Raw genomic sequence first — 19623 nt, 5'->3', positions numbered from 1 at the left:
TGAATTTGGAGACACAGCACATTATGGAGATAGGAACTAAAGAGTACCCTGATGAGGATAGGTGAATGTGTAAGAAGAGGCATAGGCTGAATGGCCTATGTTTGTGCTGTAAATTGTAAGCAAAGATGTTGAACCTGCTAGACCTCTAAAAGAGAATCTTGCTATTATCCAGCCCAAAGGCATTTAACTTAGCTCCCAGTTTAAGACACTGCCTAAATTGTGAGGTTGAAACTATCGTTTGCTGAGTTCTTTTATTTCCTTAACAGTTCTAAGTGGTTTACGGACATTGAACTGGATCCAAGACTCTCATCAGTTACAGGCGCCGTCCCTGCCCAGATTGTGGTGGCCTTGTGATTTCATAGAATCACAAGGAGTTACAAAATAAGGGGAGGCCTATCAGCTCATCGGCCTGTACATTACAGGCCTCTGCTTTTTAAAAAAAAATTCCAATTAGTACCTGTCCACTGCTTTCTCTCCAAAAGATCTGCTTTTTGTTGTGTCTTTTCTAAGTAGATATCTCCAGCTTTATTTTGAAAAGTTATTATTGAATCTGCTTCCACTGCCCCCTCAGGCGTTACATTCCAGATCATAACTTACTGCAAAAACAAATTTCTTTGTTTTACCTCTGGTTCTTTTGCCCAGGACCTTAAATCCATGTTTTCCGGTCCTCCCAGTACTTCTTATCTAATGTCCCTTTATGTGCATTTGTTTGACCTTGGTCATTATTTGGCTATTATGGTGGCAATATCCCTGCTGGAATTTACAGAGCATAGCACTTAAAGAGCTGCATCATGATGCATAAAGAATGCACTGGTGTCACCTCTTACCACTGCAGCAAAACAACCTTACATGCTCATAAAACTCCCACATCATTAGCTTATATTTAATAATGAAGACTTTTGGAGATTGTCATGAAGTAGTCTCTAAACTACTAATAGTACCTCCTTGCTCCCCGCAATCCCCCCCCCGCCTCCATCGACCCCTCCTGGACCTGTAGAAAGACTTTTCAGTATGAAAGGAGACCATTTGGCTCATTGGCTAGAAAACTCTTACATAAAAACAATCACGGCTGATCGTCACATGATTTTTAAGCATCTATATTGAGCACATAAGATGCAAGAGCAGAAGTAGGCTATTTGGCCCATCAAATCAATGAGATCATGGCAGACCTGATAATCCTCAACTCCAACTGCCTGTGACTTCTCCATAACGCTTGATTTCCTTACAAATTAAAAATCTATCTCGGCCTAGAATATACTTAACGACCCAGCCTTGACTGCCCTCTGCCATAAAGAATTCCAATGATTCACGACTGTGTCCAAGAAGAAATTCATCCTCGTCTCTGACTTAAATGGGCAACACCACACTCTGAGATTTTCCCCTCCTAGACTCTTCCCAATGGGGAAACGACTTATCCACATCTGCTCTGTAGAGTCCCCTAAGAATCTTGTATGTTTCAATAAGGTCACCTCTCATTCTTCAACTCTAATCAATACAGGTCCAACCTACTCAACCTCTTCTCCTAAAACAATCCCTCCATATCTGGGATCAACCCAGTGAACTTTCTCTGGACAGCCTCCTTTGCCAGTATATCTTTCCTTGGATAAGGGGACCAAGACTGTTACATATTATTTCATATTCCCTTCCATTTGAAATAAAGGCCAACATTCCATTTTCCTTCCCTATGTTGAGACTTACGCACAAGAACTCCCAAATCCCTCTGTGCTGCAGTCTTTCCATATTTAAATAATTAGCAGCTCCTCTAATCTTCCTGCCAAAGTGCATAACCTCATACTTTCCCACATTATATTCCTTCTGCCAAGTTTCTATTCACTCACCTAATCTGTTTATATCTGTCTGCAGACACTTTGTGTCATCCTCACCACTTACCTTCTCACCTCCTTTTGATTATATTTCCCGTTAATGCTCTCTCCTCTGGAAAGAACAGCCCCTGTTTCCCCAGTCAATGTCCCCCTCACCTCACCCTGGTTCCATTCTGGTAAGTATGTTCCACGCCCTTTTTGCAAAGTCTCAATGTCCTCCTTGAAGTGTAGAGTCGAGACTTGACCATGCTGCTCCAGATGACGTCAAATCGGATTCCATAAAATTTCAGTAGAACTTCCTTACTTTTGTACTCTGACTCCCTTCATAAAATCAAGGATCCTGTCTGATTTGTTTTTTTGAAAGATATTTTCAAATTCAAAAATGTGTGGATACGCCTGCCCACACCACTTGGCAAAGAATGGTGTCCAGCGATGGAAAAATTATTTCAACTGAGCCCTGACCAGTAAGTTATAATGGCTTGGTAGAATCCCCTGGCTTTTGTTTTTCTTTTAAGTTAAATCACCAACAATAATTGGTTATTTCTCTAAACCTGCTGTATTTTCTCCCTTTCCCCCTCTCATGCTGGTGAAGAGGGGGAACTGATATATACAGCCTGTGCCCTTGGCACCAGAGTGTGACCTGTCATCGACTGCTGATTGCAGGAGAACTGTTTGGCATTTTCTTTTGTTGTCCTTGCTTCCGATGTTGAGGGTTGGATGAGTTATTGTACCCCAGAGGTTGGTACTTCGCTCATGTGACCAAATGTAATGTGTAAATGCAGGTGAGCATGGAGCACGATGTATGACCTCACCATATATATGGTCACGATTTTACTTGACCTCCTTAGGTTCATTGAGTTCCGGAACAAAGGGTGCCCTCAGTGGATTGAGATTGCCAGCTGTAAAAGTCGTAATAATTTTGAGAGACTCATAAGTGTTCTTTGGCAAATAAGTTTCATAAATCACAGAATGTTCACATCTAGGTTCAACAAGGCAATTAATACTTTATTGCCTTTATTAGATGTTGGAGTACAGGAGTCAGGAAGTGCTGCAATTATACAGGGTTTTGGTGAGGTTGGAGTACTGTTTACAGTTTTGATTCTGCCTCCCCAGGAACATAAGAACTAGGAGCAGGAGTAGGCCGTCCGGCCCTTTGAGCCTGCTCCGCCATCCAATAAGAGCATGGCTGATCTTTTCGTGGACTCAGATCCACTTACCCGCGTTCTCACCGTATCCCTTAATTCCTTTATTGTTCAAAAAAATATCTACCTTATCTTTAAAAACGTTTACTGAAGTAGCATCAACTACTTCACTGGGCAAAGAATTCCATAGATTAATAACCCTCTGGGTGAAGAAGTTCCTTCTCAATTCAGTCCTAAATCTGCTCCCTCTAATCTTGAGGCTATGCCCTCTTGTCCTAGCTTCACCTGCCAGTGGAAACATCCTCTCTACTTCTATCTTATCTATTCCCTTCATAATTTTATATGTTTCTATAAGATCCCCCCTCAATCTTCTGAATTCCAATGATTATAATCCCAATCAACTCAGTCTCTCCTCATAAGCCAACCCCCTCAACTCTGGAATCAACCTAGTGAACCTCCTTTGCACCCCCTCCAGTGCCAGTACATCCTTTCTCAAGTAAGGAGACCAAAACTGCACACAGTACTCCAGGTGTGGCCTCACCAGCACCTTGTATAGCTGCAACATAACCTCTCTGCTTTTAATCTCAATCCCTTTAGCAATGAAGGACAAAATTCCATTTGCCTTCCTAATTACTTGTTGTACCTGCAGACCTACCTTCTGTGATTAATGCACAAGGACACCCAGGTCCCTCTGCATAGCAGCATGCTGCATCTTTTTACCATTCAAGTAATAATCCTTTTTACTATTACTCCTACCAAAATGTATGACTTCACATTTATTTACATTGTATTCCATCTGCCAGACCTTTGCCCACTCACTCAATGTATCTATGTTCCTCTGCAAAGTTTCACAGTCCTCTGCACACTTTGCTCTGCCACTCATCTTAGTGTCATCTGCAAACTTTGACACCCTGCACGTGGTCCCCAACTCCAGATCGTCTATATAAATTGTAAATAATTGTGGTCCCAACACTGATCCCTGAGGCAATCCACTAGTCACTGACTGCCAACTAGAATAGCACTCATTTATCCCCACTTTTTGCTTCCTGTTAGTCAACCAATCCTCTATCCATGCTAATACTTTACCATTAACGCCATGCATCCTTATCTTATGCAGTAGCCTCTTGTGCGGCACCTTGTCGAAGGCCTTTTGGAAATCTAGGTACACCACATCCACTGGGAGTACTCAGAAGTACTCGGCCTTTTCAGGGTGATGCAACAGAGCTTCTCCAGACTGTAGGTTTCTGGCATAAGGGGATTCTCTTGTGAAGAGAGTTGACTGAAATAGCTCAATATTCACTCTAGAAGAATGAGAGGTGATTTCATGAAATGTGTAAAATTCTCACCGGGTTTAAGAGGCTGTTTTCCCGATTGGATAAATTAGTGGGAGCGGAGACCGAATAATCTCAGATTAAGTGATCAACCATTTCATGCTGTGAAGGGATGTTTCTCTCTCGGGGGGTTGTGAATTTTTGACATTCCCTATAGTGAATGTTCCCGGCACTGAGTATATTTAAGACAGAACAGTAGAGTTTTGGGCAGTAAGGGAATTGAAGGTTATGGTGACTGGGCAGCAAGTTGAAGTAAAAGATAAATCATATTCTCATTGGATGGTGGAGCAGGCTTCGTATTTTAACTCTTGGGAGTCAATTGTAACAAATCCCTCCTGCAATCTGCCAATCCTGAAACCAGTCAACTTGGCACTTGCCAGGAGCAGAGATCCTTACTCTGCATGATCCAGCCACACACTCGACAAAGAGAAGATTATATATCCATTTAAAATGCCAACAATGTCCACTTTGGCTGTGTGCAGGCTGGGTCATTCCAGGATATTTGGAGATCAGGAGGTCATTCATCCCTCTCGTATCTCCATTAAATTTGATCACTGCTGATCTGTATCTTAACTTCGTCATCTACCTTGGTCTCGTTACTACTTAACTATCCTAATGTTGCCCTTAACTACCAATTCCAATTTGGCCTCTTTATTCTGTGACCCACAGTCGTTAGTTTCTAAGTGCTGTTAAGATACAGAGAAATGAGGAACAGAAGGAATTTATATTCTTTTAACTTCTCCACTGGAGGGAATCACATGTATACTTTGACAGCTCCTTCGAACACATTTTAAACCCTTGTTTTAAACATCTGTTAATCTATTGTGGAGCACAAGAAGCAGTGTAGTTTTTGTTTTGTTGCTTTGTAGGAAACTTAGCTGAAGTGTGGGAGAGGATTTTCAAATGGTGTGACCTTGCTCTTGAATTTTAAAGTGCAGACATTCATTTCTAAAAGGGTCAGTGACCTTCCCCTTGGCTCCTTTCCATTTGACATCAGTACAAGACTCCTTCTGAGCTAGCTTCTGCTTTAGGGACAGTGGAGGGTGTGGGAGGTTTGGAACTATCTTACGCGGTCAGGCTGAGCCAGGTTGGGAAATGGATGGGGGGTGGGATGCAATGTCTCGGAGCGGCAAAGCTTTGGGGCCTGCCGAGAGGGGGGCGTGGTTTTAACAACGGGGTAATTTGCTTCGCAGCCGATGGAGATCTTTGTGGACGACGAAACCAAGCTGACCCTGCACGGGCTGCAGCAGTACTACGTGAAGCTGAAAGACAACGAGAAGAACCGCAAGCTTTTCGACCTGCTGGATGTTCTGGAGTTCAACCAGGTATCGACACCTCCGTGTAAAACCCAGTGCGGGGACAGTAGCGCTGCTGTGACTTGTGTAGGTTAGCGGCAACATCTAAATGTAGTAAAAAGATGGGTTATGACTTCTTGCGTGTGCCTCCTTTACGAAGGCACTGCTGTTTACGTCTAGCACTCTGTGTTGTCTTTATTTTGGCTTTTCTAATTAAGTTGGTTAGTGGATTGATAAACTAATTGACTTAAAACATTTTGCATTTCAGGGGAGGGCTGGTGTTAGGTTTGGTTTAAAAAAAATCCCAGTGAGTGGAATTTCCATGCCTCTCACACCTATTGATATTACTCATCTTCTGTGAATGTGAGGTGAAGTCACAGCAACAAATCAAGCCAGCATTACACCTTGCTTCTGTCACTTTCCTGGTGAGAGGGTTAGGAAGAAAGACTTGCATTTATATTGCACCTTTGCAACCAAAAGATGTCCCAAAATGTTTTACAGCAAGGAATTGACTTTGAAGTGTGGTTGCTGTTGCGTTGTCCCAGTCAATTTGCACACAGCAAACTCCCACGAGGTGTAATATGATAACAATCAGAATAATTTTAAGCAGTGTTTGCTGAGGGATAAAATTGGCCAGGCCAACATGGTAAACTCACAGGATTCTGTCTTTTATATCCACTTGATTGGGTGGGCAGAGATTCAGCTTATCATTCATCTAAAAGTTGATGCATTTCCAACTGTTCATCACTCTGTCAGTCCTGCACTGGATCACAGTCTAGATTTTTGTGCTTGAGTTGCTAGGGTGGGACTTGAATCCACTACCTTCTGACTCAGTGGCACTGGCACTGGTGGTAGATTTAAAATTACGCTTGTCTTTACTGAAAGAACATTTTGAAAATTTGCGTTTGTTGAAAATGCTGACAAATGGTATCAGCCTAGTGATAGTTTGGTAACCAGGCTCTTTGGTTTGGTGCTCAGTCATGTCAACCATGGAGCTATCAAATTGGATACCTGGTCTTAACTGGCGTCCTGGAATTATCATCAGGCAAATTGGCAAAGTTTTGCTGCAGCAAAACTAATCCTGTGACCTGTAGAAGAAATTAAAGCATATGTACGTCTGGCGCATATGTATGTCTGGCGATGCGCTCCTTGTCCAGGTTCACACGTGTAGAATGTCCACTCCTGCTGAGGTGGCACAGAACTGCCAATGGTTGTGAAACCGCGGCCCAGCCAAGGGAGAGGAGTACAGCAAATTAGTAGAGTGAAATATTAATTAAAATAGAAGAAATATTATCTGAAGGAATGGAAAACTAAAGTTATAAAAACAAAAGTTGAACCATATGAGTCATCTTGCCTTTTAAGTATTCAATTTTGACTGGATTTTGCTAAATTCTGGTACTAATAGCTGTGAGCTGCCTTTGGGCATATAGGAACAGATGTTTTTGAACTATGATGATAGTACTCCGTCATTAAGAGGGCATGGAGACAGGTATCAAAATAATGTTCCATGTTTCCCCTGGATGGAGACAGAGTCCCACTGAGATTGCTGCATTATCCGCTTCTGGCCTCTGGCATTTCCGTAATTTTTATCACTTTATAATTGGCAGCCATGCTTTCAGTTGCTTCGGCCCCCAAGTCATGTAATTCCCTCCCCAAAACCCCTTTACCTCTCCTCCCCCCTTTTAACACTGAGACTCCACATCAGTCATCTGCCCTGATATCATGATAGCTTTAATGTTAAATGCTGCTAGGCACTCGCTGCCTAGGATACTTTGTTGCATAAAGGTGCTATGTAAATGCAAGTTTTTGTTGAGATATCGGGGGAGCACTGGAGATTCTCAGTCACTATTCACTTGTACTTCAGACTTGAGCCAAAGCAGCACAATTATAGATAGTGATTATGCAAACTTAGGCTGTCACTGAGCACTTTAGCAATGAGCTCCTGTTGGTACTTACCTTTATCATGTACAAAGTAGTGAGAGCCCGCTATGTTCTTTGTCACATCTTTGTGGAAAGCAACAATAAATTGCAGTTTGTTTTTTTTTAAAGAAAAAGCATGAGAACTGAAATGGAATCACACATTTTTCTTTTGTGACCAGGTGAGATTGTAGGTTTTGCCAACTTAAAGCACCAAATTCTGTTTCTGCAGGTGGTTATTTTTGTGAAGTCAGTGCAGAGGTGCATCGCCTTGGCACAGCTCCTAGTTGAGCAGAACTTCCCTGCCATAGCCATTCACCGGGGCATGCCTCAGGAGGAGAGGTTAGTACAACACTCTGTCTTTTAGATGCTCAGATGAGTGGTCTTACCCAAGTGCTCAGTCCAGAAGGGAACTGAAGGTTTAACTCTTTGACCCACTTGAGGAAATCTGTGCTGACTCTTTGAAAGAGCCCAAATTCTTGGCCCAAACCCTCGCTCTTTCCCCCTTACCTTGTACAATTTTTCCTTCTTTAAGTCAGTTGCCAGTTTGCTTTTGCAAGTTACTGTCGAATCTGCTTCCACCACCCTTTTGGGTAGTGCATTTCCCTATTAGAACTCACTAAATATTTCTCAATCCTGCTAGCCCTCTGTTTCTTCTACCCCTTTGCATCAATCATTGAGCACAGGTTACAGCCCATCCTGCCTGTGGAAGTGATCTCCCCACATGGTTTTTCTCAGAAATCTTTCATTATTTTCAGTAGCTGTATGGGATGTGGTCTTATCCTTTTCCAGTTCTAGATAAACAACCTAGTTTCTGTACTGAAGCATCCAGAGCTGTGGCAAGGATGAGAGAAAGGCCTTGTGATCTCAGGACCTTTGTGGGGAGGCGGGGTCTTCCAGAACATAGTATCCTCATGGAAGGTTTCACCACCATTGGCCCCATATCTCTGTCTTTCTCTGTCTATCTCTTTCTCTCTCTGTTTGTCTATCTGGTTCTTTCTCTCTCTCTGTCTGTCTCTCTCTCTCTCTCTCTCTCACACACTCTCGCTCTCTCTCTCTGGCTGTCTCTCACACACGCCCCCAGGCGTATGCAAATCCATGTCCACAGATCACGCACACCCACATCCATCCACACAGGTCCCCCCCACCCCCAAACACACACACACACGCACGCATGAACCTGTGCCTGCCCCCAGCCCATCCACTGCCCCACCCCATGCGCGCGCACACACGTGATTCACACACATGATCATAATTCACGTTTTAATGAGCATTCATGTGCTACCATCCTCCTCCAGTTTTCTCCTATGTCCCGCTCCTCTGACAAGTTTTGCTAAACTTGATGAAATGCTCCTCCCTGGGTTTGTTCCCTCGCCTTACTTTACCCACGCAGGTGTAAGTGCTGAGCATCAACGGGTTATCTAACTATTGAGAACTTCTCATCGACTCCCATGATGAGCATCTAACGATCGCAGGTAGGAGAGCCCTTGGTTGAGTTTTGTTGCCTTGCCCTAACAAAGACACTGAAGCAAATTATAACGTTCCTTACTTACTTAACAACTAATTTCAGGATCATTGTGCGTTCGGCTTTTTTCACTGCCCCAGGACCTGAGTGCTTTCTCTTTTTCTGTCACCAAACATCCCACGCACACGCACGCACTGAGGACTCAATTAAAAGATTGCAGTGAATTTGTTGAATATTCTTCTTTCCTACAGATTATCTCGATACCAGCAGTTCAAGGATTTCCAGCGGCGGATACTGGTCGCCACCAATTTATTTGGCCGTGGGATGGACATTGAGCGGGTCAACATTGTATTTAACTATGATATGCCAGAGGATTCTGACACCTACTTACACAGGGTATAGTGCCCTTTGATGCGTTACCGAAGCAAACATGTTCTCTTTATTGACTCTGGTGAACTGAATGCTCAACGCGATAACAGTTTGGTGACTTAACATCTTTCAGTTTCAGGTACTCCAGCCCAGAGATTTATGATCTATTTTAGACTCCTGAGCACCTCTGATTTTCAGTTGCTGCACCATTTTTGGCTGGGTCCTAAGCTCTGGTATTTCTTTCCTGCACCCTTCTTTCTCTCTACACCACCCCCTCCCTCTCTCTCTCTCTCTCTTTTGCTCTCTCTCTCAAGATGTTCCTCTTTGACCAGGGTTTTGACTGCCCTTCCTTGGACTAATGCCAAGTTATAGCTCATGAAAGGCCTCAGTAAATTTGCTATCTTAATGGGATAATATAAAGCAAGCAGCCGTCGTACTGATGCCAGCTGCTTTTCGTGCAGACATCAATTTTTACTGCCCAGACTTGGGATTCAAATCCACCTCCAGACTGATGGGTTCAGAAGTTGTCTGTCCTGTCTATAAGTAAATAGAGGTTGTGGTGTCGTGGTATTGTCACTGGCAAAGCAATCCAGAGGACTTGAGGCTGTGGGTTTGTGGGATTTAAATTTTAAGATCTGCATTGAATGTGAAAATCAACAAATAATGGAGCGTTGGACACTGAGGTTTATAAAATCATGAGGGCCATGGATAGGGTGAATAGCCAAGGCCTTTTCCCCGAGGGAGGGGAAACTAGAGGGCATGGGTTTAAGGTAAAAGGAAAAAGATTTAAAAGGGACCTTAGAGGAAAACTTTTCACGCAGAGGGGGTGCGTGTATGGAATGAGCTGCCTGAGGAAGTGGTGCATGCTGGTACAATTACAACATTTAAAAGGCATCTAGTTGGGTACATGAATAGGAAAGGTTTAGAGGGATATGGGCCAAATGCTGGCAAATGGTTCTAGATTAATTTAGGATACCTGGTCGGCATGGATGAGTTGGGCTGAAGGGTCTGTTTCCAAGCTGTACAACTCGATGACTCTAAAGGAAGGCTGTCTGGTTCACTGTTCTTACCTAATCTATATGTGACACATGCCTTCCCCTCTGAAATAGCCTTGCAAGGTGTTCAGTTCAGAGGAAATAGGGATGGGCAACAGCCGGTGGCCTTGCCAGTGCTGCCCACAACCTGTGAAAGAATAAAGATAAGACTGAAGAGGAGATCCCGCGTCGAATGAACATTGAGCAGTCTCAGTTCAGTTTGCAATGGTGCCAAACATAACCCAGGTCCAATGCTGTTTGTCAGTATCACTCCAAAAGGACAAAGGTTGCTGTTAATTACATGGTATGTAAAACCTTCACTGGTGAGAGTGTGCTGTGTTCTTTTGAGGTTTATGGTGTAAAGTCGACTCCAAGGTGATATGTCTGAAAATGGTCGATAGGAAGGACCTCAGCCATGAAAGGCTTAGTACGTGAGCTGGACAATTTCCTTGGGGACTTGGCAGCTGGACTAAACTGATTGGAGCAGGAAGGGTAGTTACTGACACTGGGGACTGAGATATTTTGTCCTGTATAAAACAGTGACCCATATGGTAAGTGTAGCCCTAACTCAACAGTCAGAGCAGGCAGGAACAAAGCGGAGAACGAGATAGGACTGATGAATTAACCTGCATTTATTTCAATGCAAGAGCCTAACAGGTAAGGCAGATGGACTCAGGACATGGTTGGGAGCATGGGAAATCAGCGATTCCAGTGACGTGGCTCCGGAATGGATAGGACTGGCAGCGTAATGTTCCAGGATATAGATATGATAGGAAGGATAGGATGGGATGGGGTGCAAGAGAGGAGTTTGTAATTAGGGATAACATTATGGCTGTACTTAGGGAAGATATTCCTGGAAATACGTCCAGGGAAGTTATTTGGGTGGAACTGAAATAAAGGGATGATCACCTCATTGGGATTGTACTATAGACACTGCCCCCATCCATCCCACCGCCCCCCCAATCCCCAGTAGTCAGCAGGAAGTTGAGAAACACGTTTGTAAGGAGATCTCAGTTATCAGTAAGAATAATAGGGTGGTTATGGTAGGGGATTTTAGCTTTCCAAACATAGACTGGGACTGCCATAGTTTTAAGGGCTTGGATGGAGAGGAATTTAGGTGTGTACAAGAAAATTTTCTGATTCAGTATGTGGATGTACCTACTAGAGAAGGTCAAGTTTTGCACCTACTCTTGGGAAATAAGGCAGGGCAGGTGACTGAGATATCAGTGGGGGAGCACTTTGGGGTCAGTGACTATAATTCGATTAGTTTTAAAATAGTGATGGAAAAGGACAGACCAGATCTAAAAGTTGAAGTTTTAAATTGGAGGAAGGCCAGTTTTGATCGTGTTAGGCAAGAACTTTCAAAAGTAGATTGGGGGCGGATGTTCATAGGTAAAGGAATGGCTGGAAAATCGGAAGCCTTCAAAAATGAGATAACGAGAGTTCAGAGACAGTATGCTCCTGTTAGGGTGAAGGGCAAGGCTGGTATGAGTAGGGAATGCCAGATGAGTAGAGAAATTGAGGTTTTGCTCAAGAATAAGAAGGAAGCATATGGCAGGTATAGACAGCAGAGATTGAGTGAATCCCTAGAAGAGTATAAAGGTATTAGGAATAAACTTAAGAAGGAAATCACGAGAGCAAAAAGGGGACATGATAGCTTTGGCAAGTTGGCTTAAGGGGAATCCAAAGGAATTCTACAAACATATAAAGGACAAAAGAGTAACAAGGGAGAGAATAGGTCCCCTTAAAGATCAGCAAGGTCGCCTATGTGTGGAACTGCAGAAGATGGAGGAGATACTAAATGAGTATTTTGCATTAGTGTTTACTGTGGAGAAGGATATGGAAGATAGAGAACGTGGGGAAATAAATAGCGACACCTTGACAAATGTCGACATCACAGAGGAGGTGGTGTTAGATGGCTTAAAATGCATATAGGTGAAAATTGCCCAGGACCTGATCAGGTGTACTCTGGAATCCTGTGGGAAGCTAGGGAAGTGATTGCTGGGCCCCTTGTTGAGATATTTGTATCATCAATAGCCACAGGTGAGGTGCCAGAAGGTTGGAGGTTGGCTAGCGTGGTGCCACTATTTAAGAAATGTGGTAAAGAAAAGCCAGGGAACTATAGACTAGTGAACCTGGCATCAGCGGTGAGCAAATTGTTGGAGGAAATCCTGAGGGACAGGATTTACATGTATATGTAAAGGCAAGGATTGATTAGGGATAGTCAACGTGGCTTTGCGTGTGCAAGATTGTGTCTCACTACCGTGATTGAGTTTTTGAAGAAGTAACAGAGGATTGATGAGGGCAGAGCAGTGGATGTGATCTGCATAGGCTTCAGTAAAGTGTTTGACAAGGTTCCTCGTGGTAGACTGGTTAGCAAGGTTAGATCACATGAAATACTTGCCATTTGGATACAGAACTGGATCAAAGAAAGAAGACGGAGGATGGCGGTGAAGGGTTGCTTTCCAGACTGGAGGCCTGTGACCAGCAGTGTACCGCACAGATCGGTGCTGGTTCCACTGCTTCTCGTCGTTTATATAAATGATTTGGATGCAAACATAAGAGGTATGGTCAGTAAGTTTGCAGATGACACCGAAACAGGAGGTGTAGTGGACAGCGAAGGAGGTTACCTCAGGATACAACGGGTCCTTGATCAGATGGGCCAATGGGGCGAGGAGTGGCAGATGGATAAATTAGATAAATGTGAGGTGCTGCGTTTTGAAAAGGAACATCGTGGCAGGACTTAATGGTAAGGACCTGGGGAGTGTTGCTGAACACCGAGACCCTTGAGTGCAGGTTCATTGGTCCTTGAAAGTGGAGTTGCAGATAGACAGGACAGTGAAGACGGCATTTGGTATGCCTGCCTTTATTGGTCAGTGCATTGAGTATAGGAGTGGAAGGTCATGTTGCGGCTGTACAGGACATTGGTTAGGCCACTTTTGGAATACACCATTCAATTCTGATCTCCCAGCTGTAGGAAGGATGTTGTGAAACTTGAAAGGGTTCAGAAAAGATTTACAAGGATGTTGCCAGGTTGGGGCGTTTGAGTTTTAGAGAGAGGCTGAAGAAACTGGGATAACAACGTGTAGAGCTGGATGAACACAGCAGGCCGAGCAGGAAGGCTGACGTTTCGGGCCGAAACGTCAGCCTTCCTGCTCCTCTGATGCTGCTTGGCCTGCTGTGTTCATCCAGCTCTACAACTTGTTATCTCAGATTCTCCAGCATCTGCAGTTCCTACTGTCTCTGAAGAAACTGGGGCTATTTTCCCTGGAGCCTTGGAGGCTGAGGGGTGACCTTATAGAGGCTTGTAAAATCATGAGGGGCATGGATAGGGTGAATAGCCTAGGTCTTTTCCCTGGGGTGGGAGAGTCCAAAACTAGAGGGCATAGGTTTAAGGTGAGTGACGAACGATTTAAAAGGGACCCAATGGGCAACCTTTCACACAGAGGATGATGTGTGTATGGAATGAGCTGCCAGATGAAGTGATGGAGGCTGGTACAATTACAACATTTAAGGGGCATCTGGATGATTTTATTAATTTAGAGGGATATTGGCCAAATGAGACGAGATTAATTTAGGATATCTGGTCAGCATGGGCAAGTTGGACCGAAGGGTCTATTTCCATGCTATACAGCTCTGTAACTCTATGTGGCAAGTTTCTTGTTGCTGGTAAATGCCCATTGGAGATGCTGTCTGGCTGAACTCCGGCAGTGCCCTCATTGATAAAGAGTAGCTCTGACAAAGTAACAGTGAACTGCCTGGCAGAATAACTCAACAATCTGTGCATTCATGAGAATGTGCACTCACTCCTAACTGTGTAAATGGCCATAGAGTCATACAGCATGGAAGCAGACCCTTCAGTGCCACTTGTCCACACAAACAATGTTCTCAAACTAGTCCCACCTGCATGCATTTGGCCCATATCCCTCCAAACCTTTCCTATGCATGAACTTATCCAAATGTCTTTTAAATGTTGTAACTCTACCCGCATCCACCATTTCCTGTGGCAGTCATTCTACACACTAATTACTTTCTGTCTGAAAATGTTGCCCCTCATATTCTTTTCAAAGCTTTCTCCTCCCACCTTAAAAATATGCCTGCTAGTTTCAAACTCCCTCATCCTAGGGAAAGGTCCCTTGCTATTCACCTTATCTATGCCCCTCATGATTTTATAAACCTCTATAAGATCGCCCCTCAACCTCCTACACTCTAGGGGAGAAAGTCCCAGCCTATCTAGCCTCTCCTTATAACTGAAACCCTCCATTCCTGGCAACATCCTGGTAAATCTTTTTCCCTCCAGTTTAAAATACTCTTCCTATAATAGGACCACTAGAACTGCACACACTACTCCAGAAGAGGTCTCACAACCTCCTGTGTAACCTCAACATGATGTCCCAAATCCTATAGTCACAGGTCTGAGCATTGAAGGCAAGTGTGCTAAATACTGCCTTAACTATGCTATCTACCTGTGATGCAACTTTCAAAGAGCTATGTACGTGAACCCCTAGTGTTCAACAACACTACCCAGGGTCGTACCATTAATTGTGTAACTCCTGCCCTCGTTTGTTTTTCCAAAATGCAAAACCTGGCATTTATTCCAAATTAGGCATCAGTGAACCCAGCTTGCCAGAATGTCACCAACCTGAGGGAAACTGCTGATGTGAAATTAAATCTAATGTCTGCTTATGGGACTCTAGGCAGCACAGTCCCTCTCATTAGCCACTGTGCCATGTAAATGTACCGTGGGTATAAACTGGGAGCCCTCAGTGCTTGATGATGTGAGAATATGCCCAAGCACATTTTCAGTTGGTTTCAATTTCTCCCTGTGAACCAATGCAATAATAAGTGGAGCAATGAGCTGTGCAGGAATGGAGACCACAGGAAGAGGCCCTGATGGTGGAGGAGTGAGCAAATCTTGAAGCATAATTACAGGCCTCCAGCTCTGAGGTGGGAGGAGGAAGGTAACTGGTTAGGGATCAATAACCCATTGATCCCTATGCTTTCCGTGTGATCCAATATTTTACCAAGTCAACCTTCACATCAGCTATTCCTTTGCAATCCTAACATCTCAGTCTCTGCATTACAGGTGGCCAGAGCTGGCCGTTTCGGTACCAAGGGACTGGCTATCACGTTCGTGTCGGATGAGAATGACGCCAAGATCCTCAATGACGTGCAGGACAGGTTTGAAGTGAACATCAGCGAGCTGCCTGACGAGATTGACATTTCTTCATACAGTGAGTATCGAGCACTGTCTCTGTCAATGATGTGTTCCTCCCCTCTGAACATTCTGTAGGCTTGAAATAATGCACAGATTGGATTTAAGTTTGTTCTAGCAGAATATTTTATACTGTTCTGGTTCTGGAAAACATTTTGGATATAAGTAGCTAAGAAGGCGTTTAGCATGCTTACCTTCATTGATCAGACCTTTGAGTGTAGGAGTTAAGACATCATTTGAGGTTGGAGAGGCCTTTGGTGCAGCCTCTTCTGGACAACTGTGCACAGTTGTGGTCACCCTATTACAGGAAGAATAGTATTAAGCCAGAGAGGGTTCAGAAGAGATTTACCAGGACATTGCCAGAAATGGAGGGTTTGAGTTGTAAGGAGAGGCTGGGTAGGCTCGGACTTGTTTTGCTGGAGTGTATGAGGTTGAGAGGTGACCTTTTAGAGGTTTATAAAACCATGAGAGTGTAGATAAAGTGAATGGCAGGTCTTTTTTTCCCTAGGGTGGGGGATTTCAAGACCGGGTAGGATACAGTCAACATCTTGCTTGTTGTGAACAACTAAATGGATATGTATGATATGAGTTTGGACATGCGGCCTACATGCTTGGCACTACGCCGGTGCAGAAACTCATACCACGTAACTCATTTGCTGTAGGGGGAATGTCTTCTGGCTTCGCAGCAGCAGCCTTATAGTGGGGAATACCACACACGTGGCCACTGCATAGAAACAGCTAGTCTCACATGTTGCTCAAATATGAGAGATACCGCAGCCATTCGGACGATGAGGTAGAGTGTGAACATTTCAGTGACTGCCTTAGGGCTTTTCATGAGTCTGTGCACTTTGCAACCAGAAATGACCAGACCAGCGTATCGATTATCACATAGGATGGATTTGCTGAGCTCAATTTCAGCATCAAGTTTACAGGGTGAACATATGGCTCAGGCCCTATTTTCACCTTGAATTGGTGCTCTTGCAAAATAGTCTGTTGAGTGCAAAACAAAAGGCTTCGACAAAACTTTTTTTTTTACTCAACTTCAAATGACTACTTTATTCAAAGCAATTGGACTCACTATCACAGAGTGTTTTGAGATGAATAGGATAAACGCATCTAAAGAGAAGTGGGAGAAAAGAGCAGAAAAGATGGGAGGAGGCTTGTGTGGAGCATAAATACCAGTAAGGACTGATTGAGTGAAGTGGTGTATTTCTATGCTGCATTCCGGCAATGCTTTGGAACTAGAGATTTAGCTGCTTTTGAAATAAACCAAGCTTGCAGAGTCATAGTGTCATTTAGCACAGAAACACTGCCTTTGGTCCAACCAGTCCATGTCCAACATAAACCTAAACATTTATAGTCCGACCTGCCTGCGCTTATCCTCTAAACATTTCCAATACATGTACTTATCTAAATGATTTTTAGCTGTTGTAACTGTAGCCACATCCACCACTTCCTCTGGAAGTTCACTCCTCACACAAACCATGAAAAAAAAATGCCCCTCATGACCTTTTTTAAAAGTTCTCCTCTATTCCCATCATAACAGATTGGGACTTGTGTTTGGCTTAATTGTTAGAGGACCTCGACTTCCCCTTTATACCATTGTCAAAACCCTTTATAAATTTGAGCACCTCGATTAATTCTGCTCTAAGGTGAGCACCCCGAGCTTCTCTAGTCCCCGCATGATTGTAGAAATAATTTTGCAACATTATAGAATTGAAAATCAGCCTTTTGAATTATTGGGCCAACACCATCACTATGCCTATTGCACCAGATCTGTTCTGGGCATCACTGACTTTTGGAATTCCTTTAATTTTGTGTCAGGAGCTGGAACATTAAAATCTCTGTACAGTGCTGTGGTGGTGCCACTTCTGGGTGAGATGTTAAACAGAGGCACTGCCCACATTCTCAGGAGGATAAACGAGCCCTTCAACAGTGCAGCAAACTTTGTTTTAACCGGTACCTTATGAAGTGGCACTCTCGATAAACCAGGAAAAAATTATATACCTCAAATACTGCAAAGTTATTACGATCTCAGCGATGTCCAAGTAGTCAGTTGAGGGTGTGAGTGGGAAAGGTCTCTTCTGGTAAGTTTTATTTCACTTGCATTATTGTTTGTGATTTATGGCATGAATAAAGGAGAACAGCGATGTGTATACCCCCTTGCATTACTTCTCTTGATAAAGGAGCAGCGCTCTGAAAGCTTGTGATTTCAAAAAAAAACTGTTGGACTATAACCTGGTGACATGTGACTTCTGACCTTACTTTGGAAAATATACTTTATTGGTTATGAAGCATCTTTAGTATGTTCTTGGGTGTGGTGTCTGCTGAAAGAATATAAGCTTAATCATTGCTTCGTGTTTAAAGGCACCAGGTAAGCTCACCTGAGGCCAAACTAGTCAAAGCATCTGATAACCCATCACTGGCACCTGATCTGAGGAGTTAGCTGACTTCAGTCCAGGTAGTGTTTGGGGAAGAGGAGGAATGGATGTGCATTGAGCAAAAAAAATTTTTCAATGTTCAAGATATTAAACTATGTTAATTTCTCTCTCTCTCTCTCTCTCTCTCTCTCTCTCCCCCCCCGCCCACCCCCCTGCCCCGCCCACCTTGTGTTGCAGTTGAACAGAGCAGATAGACCAGGAACCACAAGTCCAGCTTTTATTGCCATCAGTTGTTAACAGCCCTATGTCTGACTGTGCGACCTGCACCATTTCACATTGATGCACATTCATCGGCATTGACAGTGCAAGTGGCTGTATGTAAATACTGCGCGTTTAGCTGCACTTGACAGCGAGTGACATTATTCCGTTATTTAGAAAATTTTTAGAATTATTTTCCTCTTTTTCCTTTATCTTTGGTAAACCGTGTTTTGCATGGAAATTATGATTGTTCCTATTACACTATGTCACATCAAATGGTACAGTGTATTTGAGTAGAGAATATGTTCCAGTAATAATTAAAAGAAAACACAAACTCCTTGATAGTAGGAGCCAAGTTCGTTGTCAATCTTCTGTTTCCTTCCACACTTGTCCTGAAATGAGGTGCATTGTCCATATCTCTTGTGGGTGAGCAGTCACAGTCCACGGCTGCAGTATAGAGGGCATCATTCATAACTCCATGCCACACTACCCATCAAGCTAAATACTCACATGCACCTCCCTGTAAAGGAATGGGTCCACTGGTATTCCTCCTCCCTCTTGCACGTAGCCTTGCCACAGCTGCTTGGGACTTCTTGGCTGAGACCGACTAAAATCTGACCTGACTCATCCAGAGGGAAGCTGAAAGAATCAGATGCAAAAGCTTGCATCATGTTCCCGCCTAATTTTACTCTGCGTTGAGAACAAAGAGGATGGAAGGCAACAGCTATACAAGGACAGTGGAGACAGGTATGAAACTATATTGTCCAACTAAATCATACAATGTTACACAGGTTTGGCGATATATAAAAAATATAGAATCACGAGCAGGTTATAGTTTGGAACCTAATTGAGGGGCTAAGATTGTGTATACCTAGAATAATGGATGCCTAGGAGTGAGTTACAGAATGGAATCTGATTGAGGGGTTCAGATAGTTTTATTATACAGAATAATAGATGCTTGGAGTTTTTCTTTCCCCTCAGGCTGGAGTCTAGTGGAGGGGTTCATGTGGGCTACAAAAAACCCTTTTATGCAAAAAAAAAACTGTTCTGACTTTATAAATCGATTTAAGAATTGCCACTCAAAATCAATACTTTTACTGATATTTTGTGTACATACTTAAGGTTGCTGTGTATCACGTTATTATCAAATTTAACTTGCATCACGGTGGAATAAAAATGAAACATTGCACAGTACATTAGGGGAGGCAATGACAGTGTATTGTCGCTGGATTAATGATCAGAGTCCCAGCCTAATTTTCTAGGGCATGGGTTTGAATCCCACCATGGCAGATGATGAAATTTGAATTAAGTTAATAAACCTGGAATTAAAAGCATGCTGTTAAACACATCTGGTTCACTATGTCCTTTAGAAAAGGAAAATCTATCTTGCTTA

At 43.4% G+C, this 19623-nt stretch overlaps 1 protein-coding gene across 2 annotated transcripts in view; it reads left to right on the top strand.

Annotated features, from left to right (window-relative positions):
- Window positions 1–18585, top strand: part of ddx39b (DEAD (Asp-Glu-Ala-Asp) box polypeptide 39B) — a 41032-nt gene extending 22447 nt beyond the window's left edge. The window contains exons 7-11 of one of the 2 annotated variants that reach the window (XM_048616647.1): window positions 5490–5621; window positions 7741–7850; window positions 9225–9369; window positions 15463–15610; window positions 18210–18585. In XM_048616647.1, coding sequence (XP_048472604.1) covers window positions 5490–5621; window positions 7741–7850; window positions 9225–9369; window positions 15463–15610; window positions 18210–18226 — 552 coding nt within the window. In that variant the 3' untranslated portion in view covers window positions 18227–18585. Of the gene's footprint in view, window positions 1–5489; window positions 5622–7740; window positions 7851–9224; window positions 9370–15462; window positions 15611–17415; window positions 17791–18209 lie in introns of those variants that run through there. The other variant, XM_048616646.1, reaches the window with a different exon arrangement.
- The last annotated feature ends 1038 nt before the right edge of the window (window positions 18586–19623 follow it).

Source organism: Rhincodon typus, chromosome 35 (assembly GCF_021869965.1).
Source record: "Rhincodon typus isolate 14 chromosome 35, sRhiTyp1.1, whole genome shotgun sequence".
Classification (NCBI taxonomy): domain Eukaryota; kingdom Metazoa; phylum Chordata; class Chondrichthyes; order Orectolobiformes; family Rhincodontidae; genus Rhincodon; species Rhincodon typus.
Note: the sequence above shows the minus strand (reverse complement) of the source record. Positions and strands in the feature narration are given on the sequence as shown.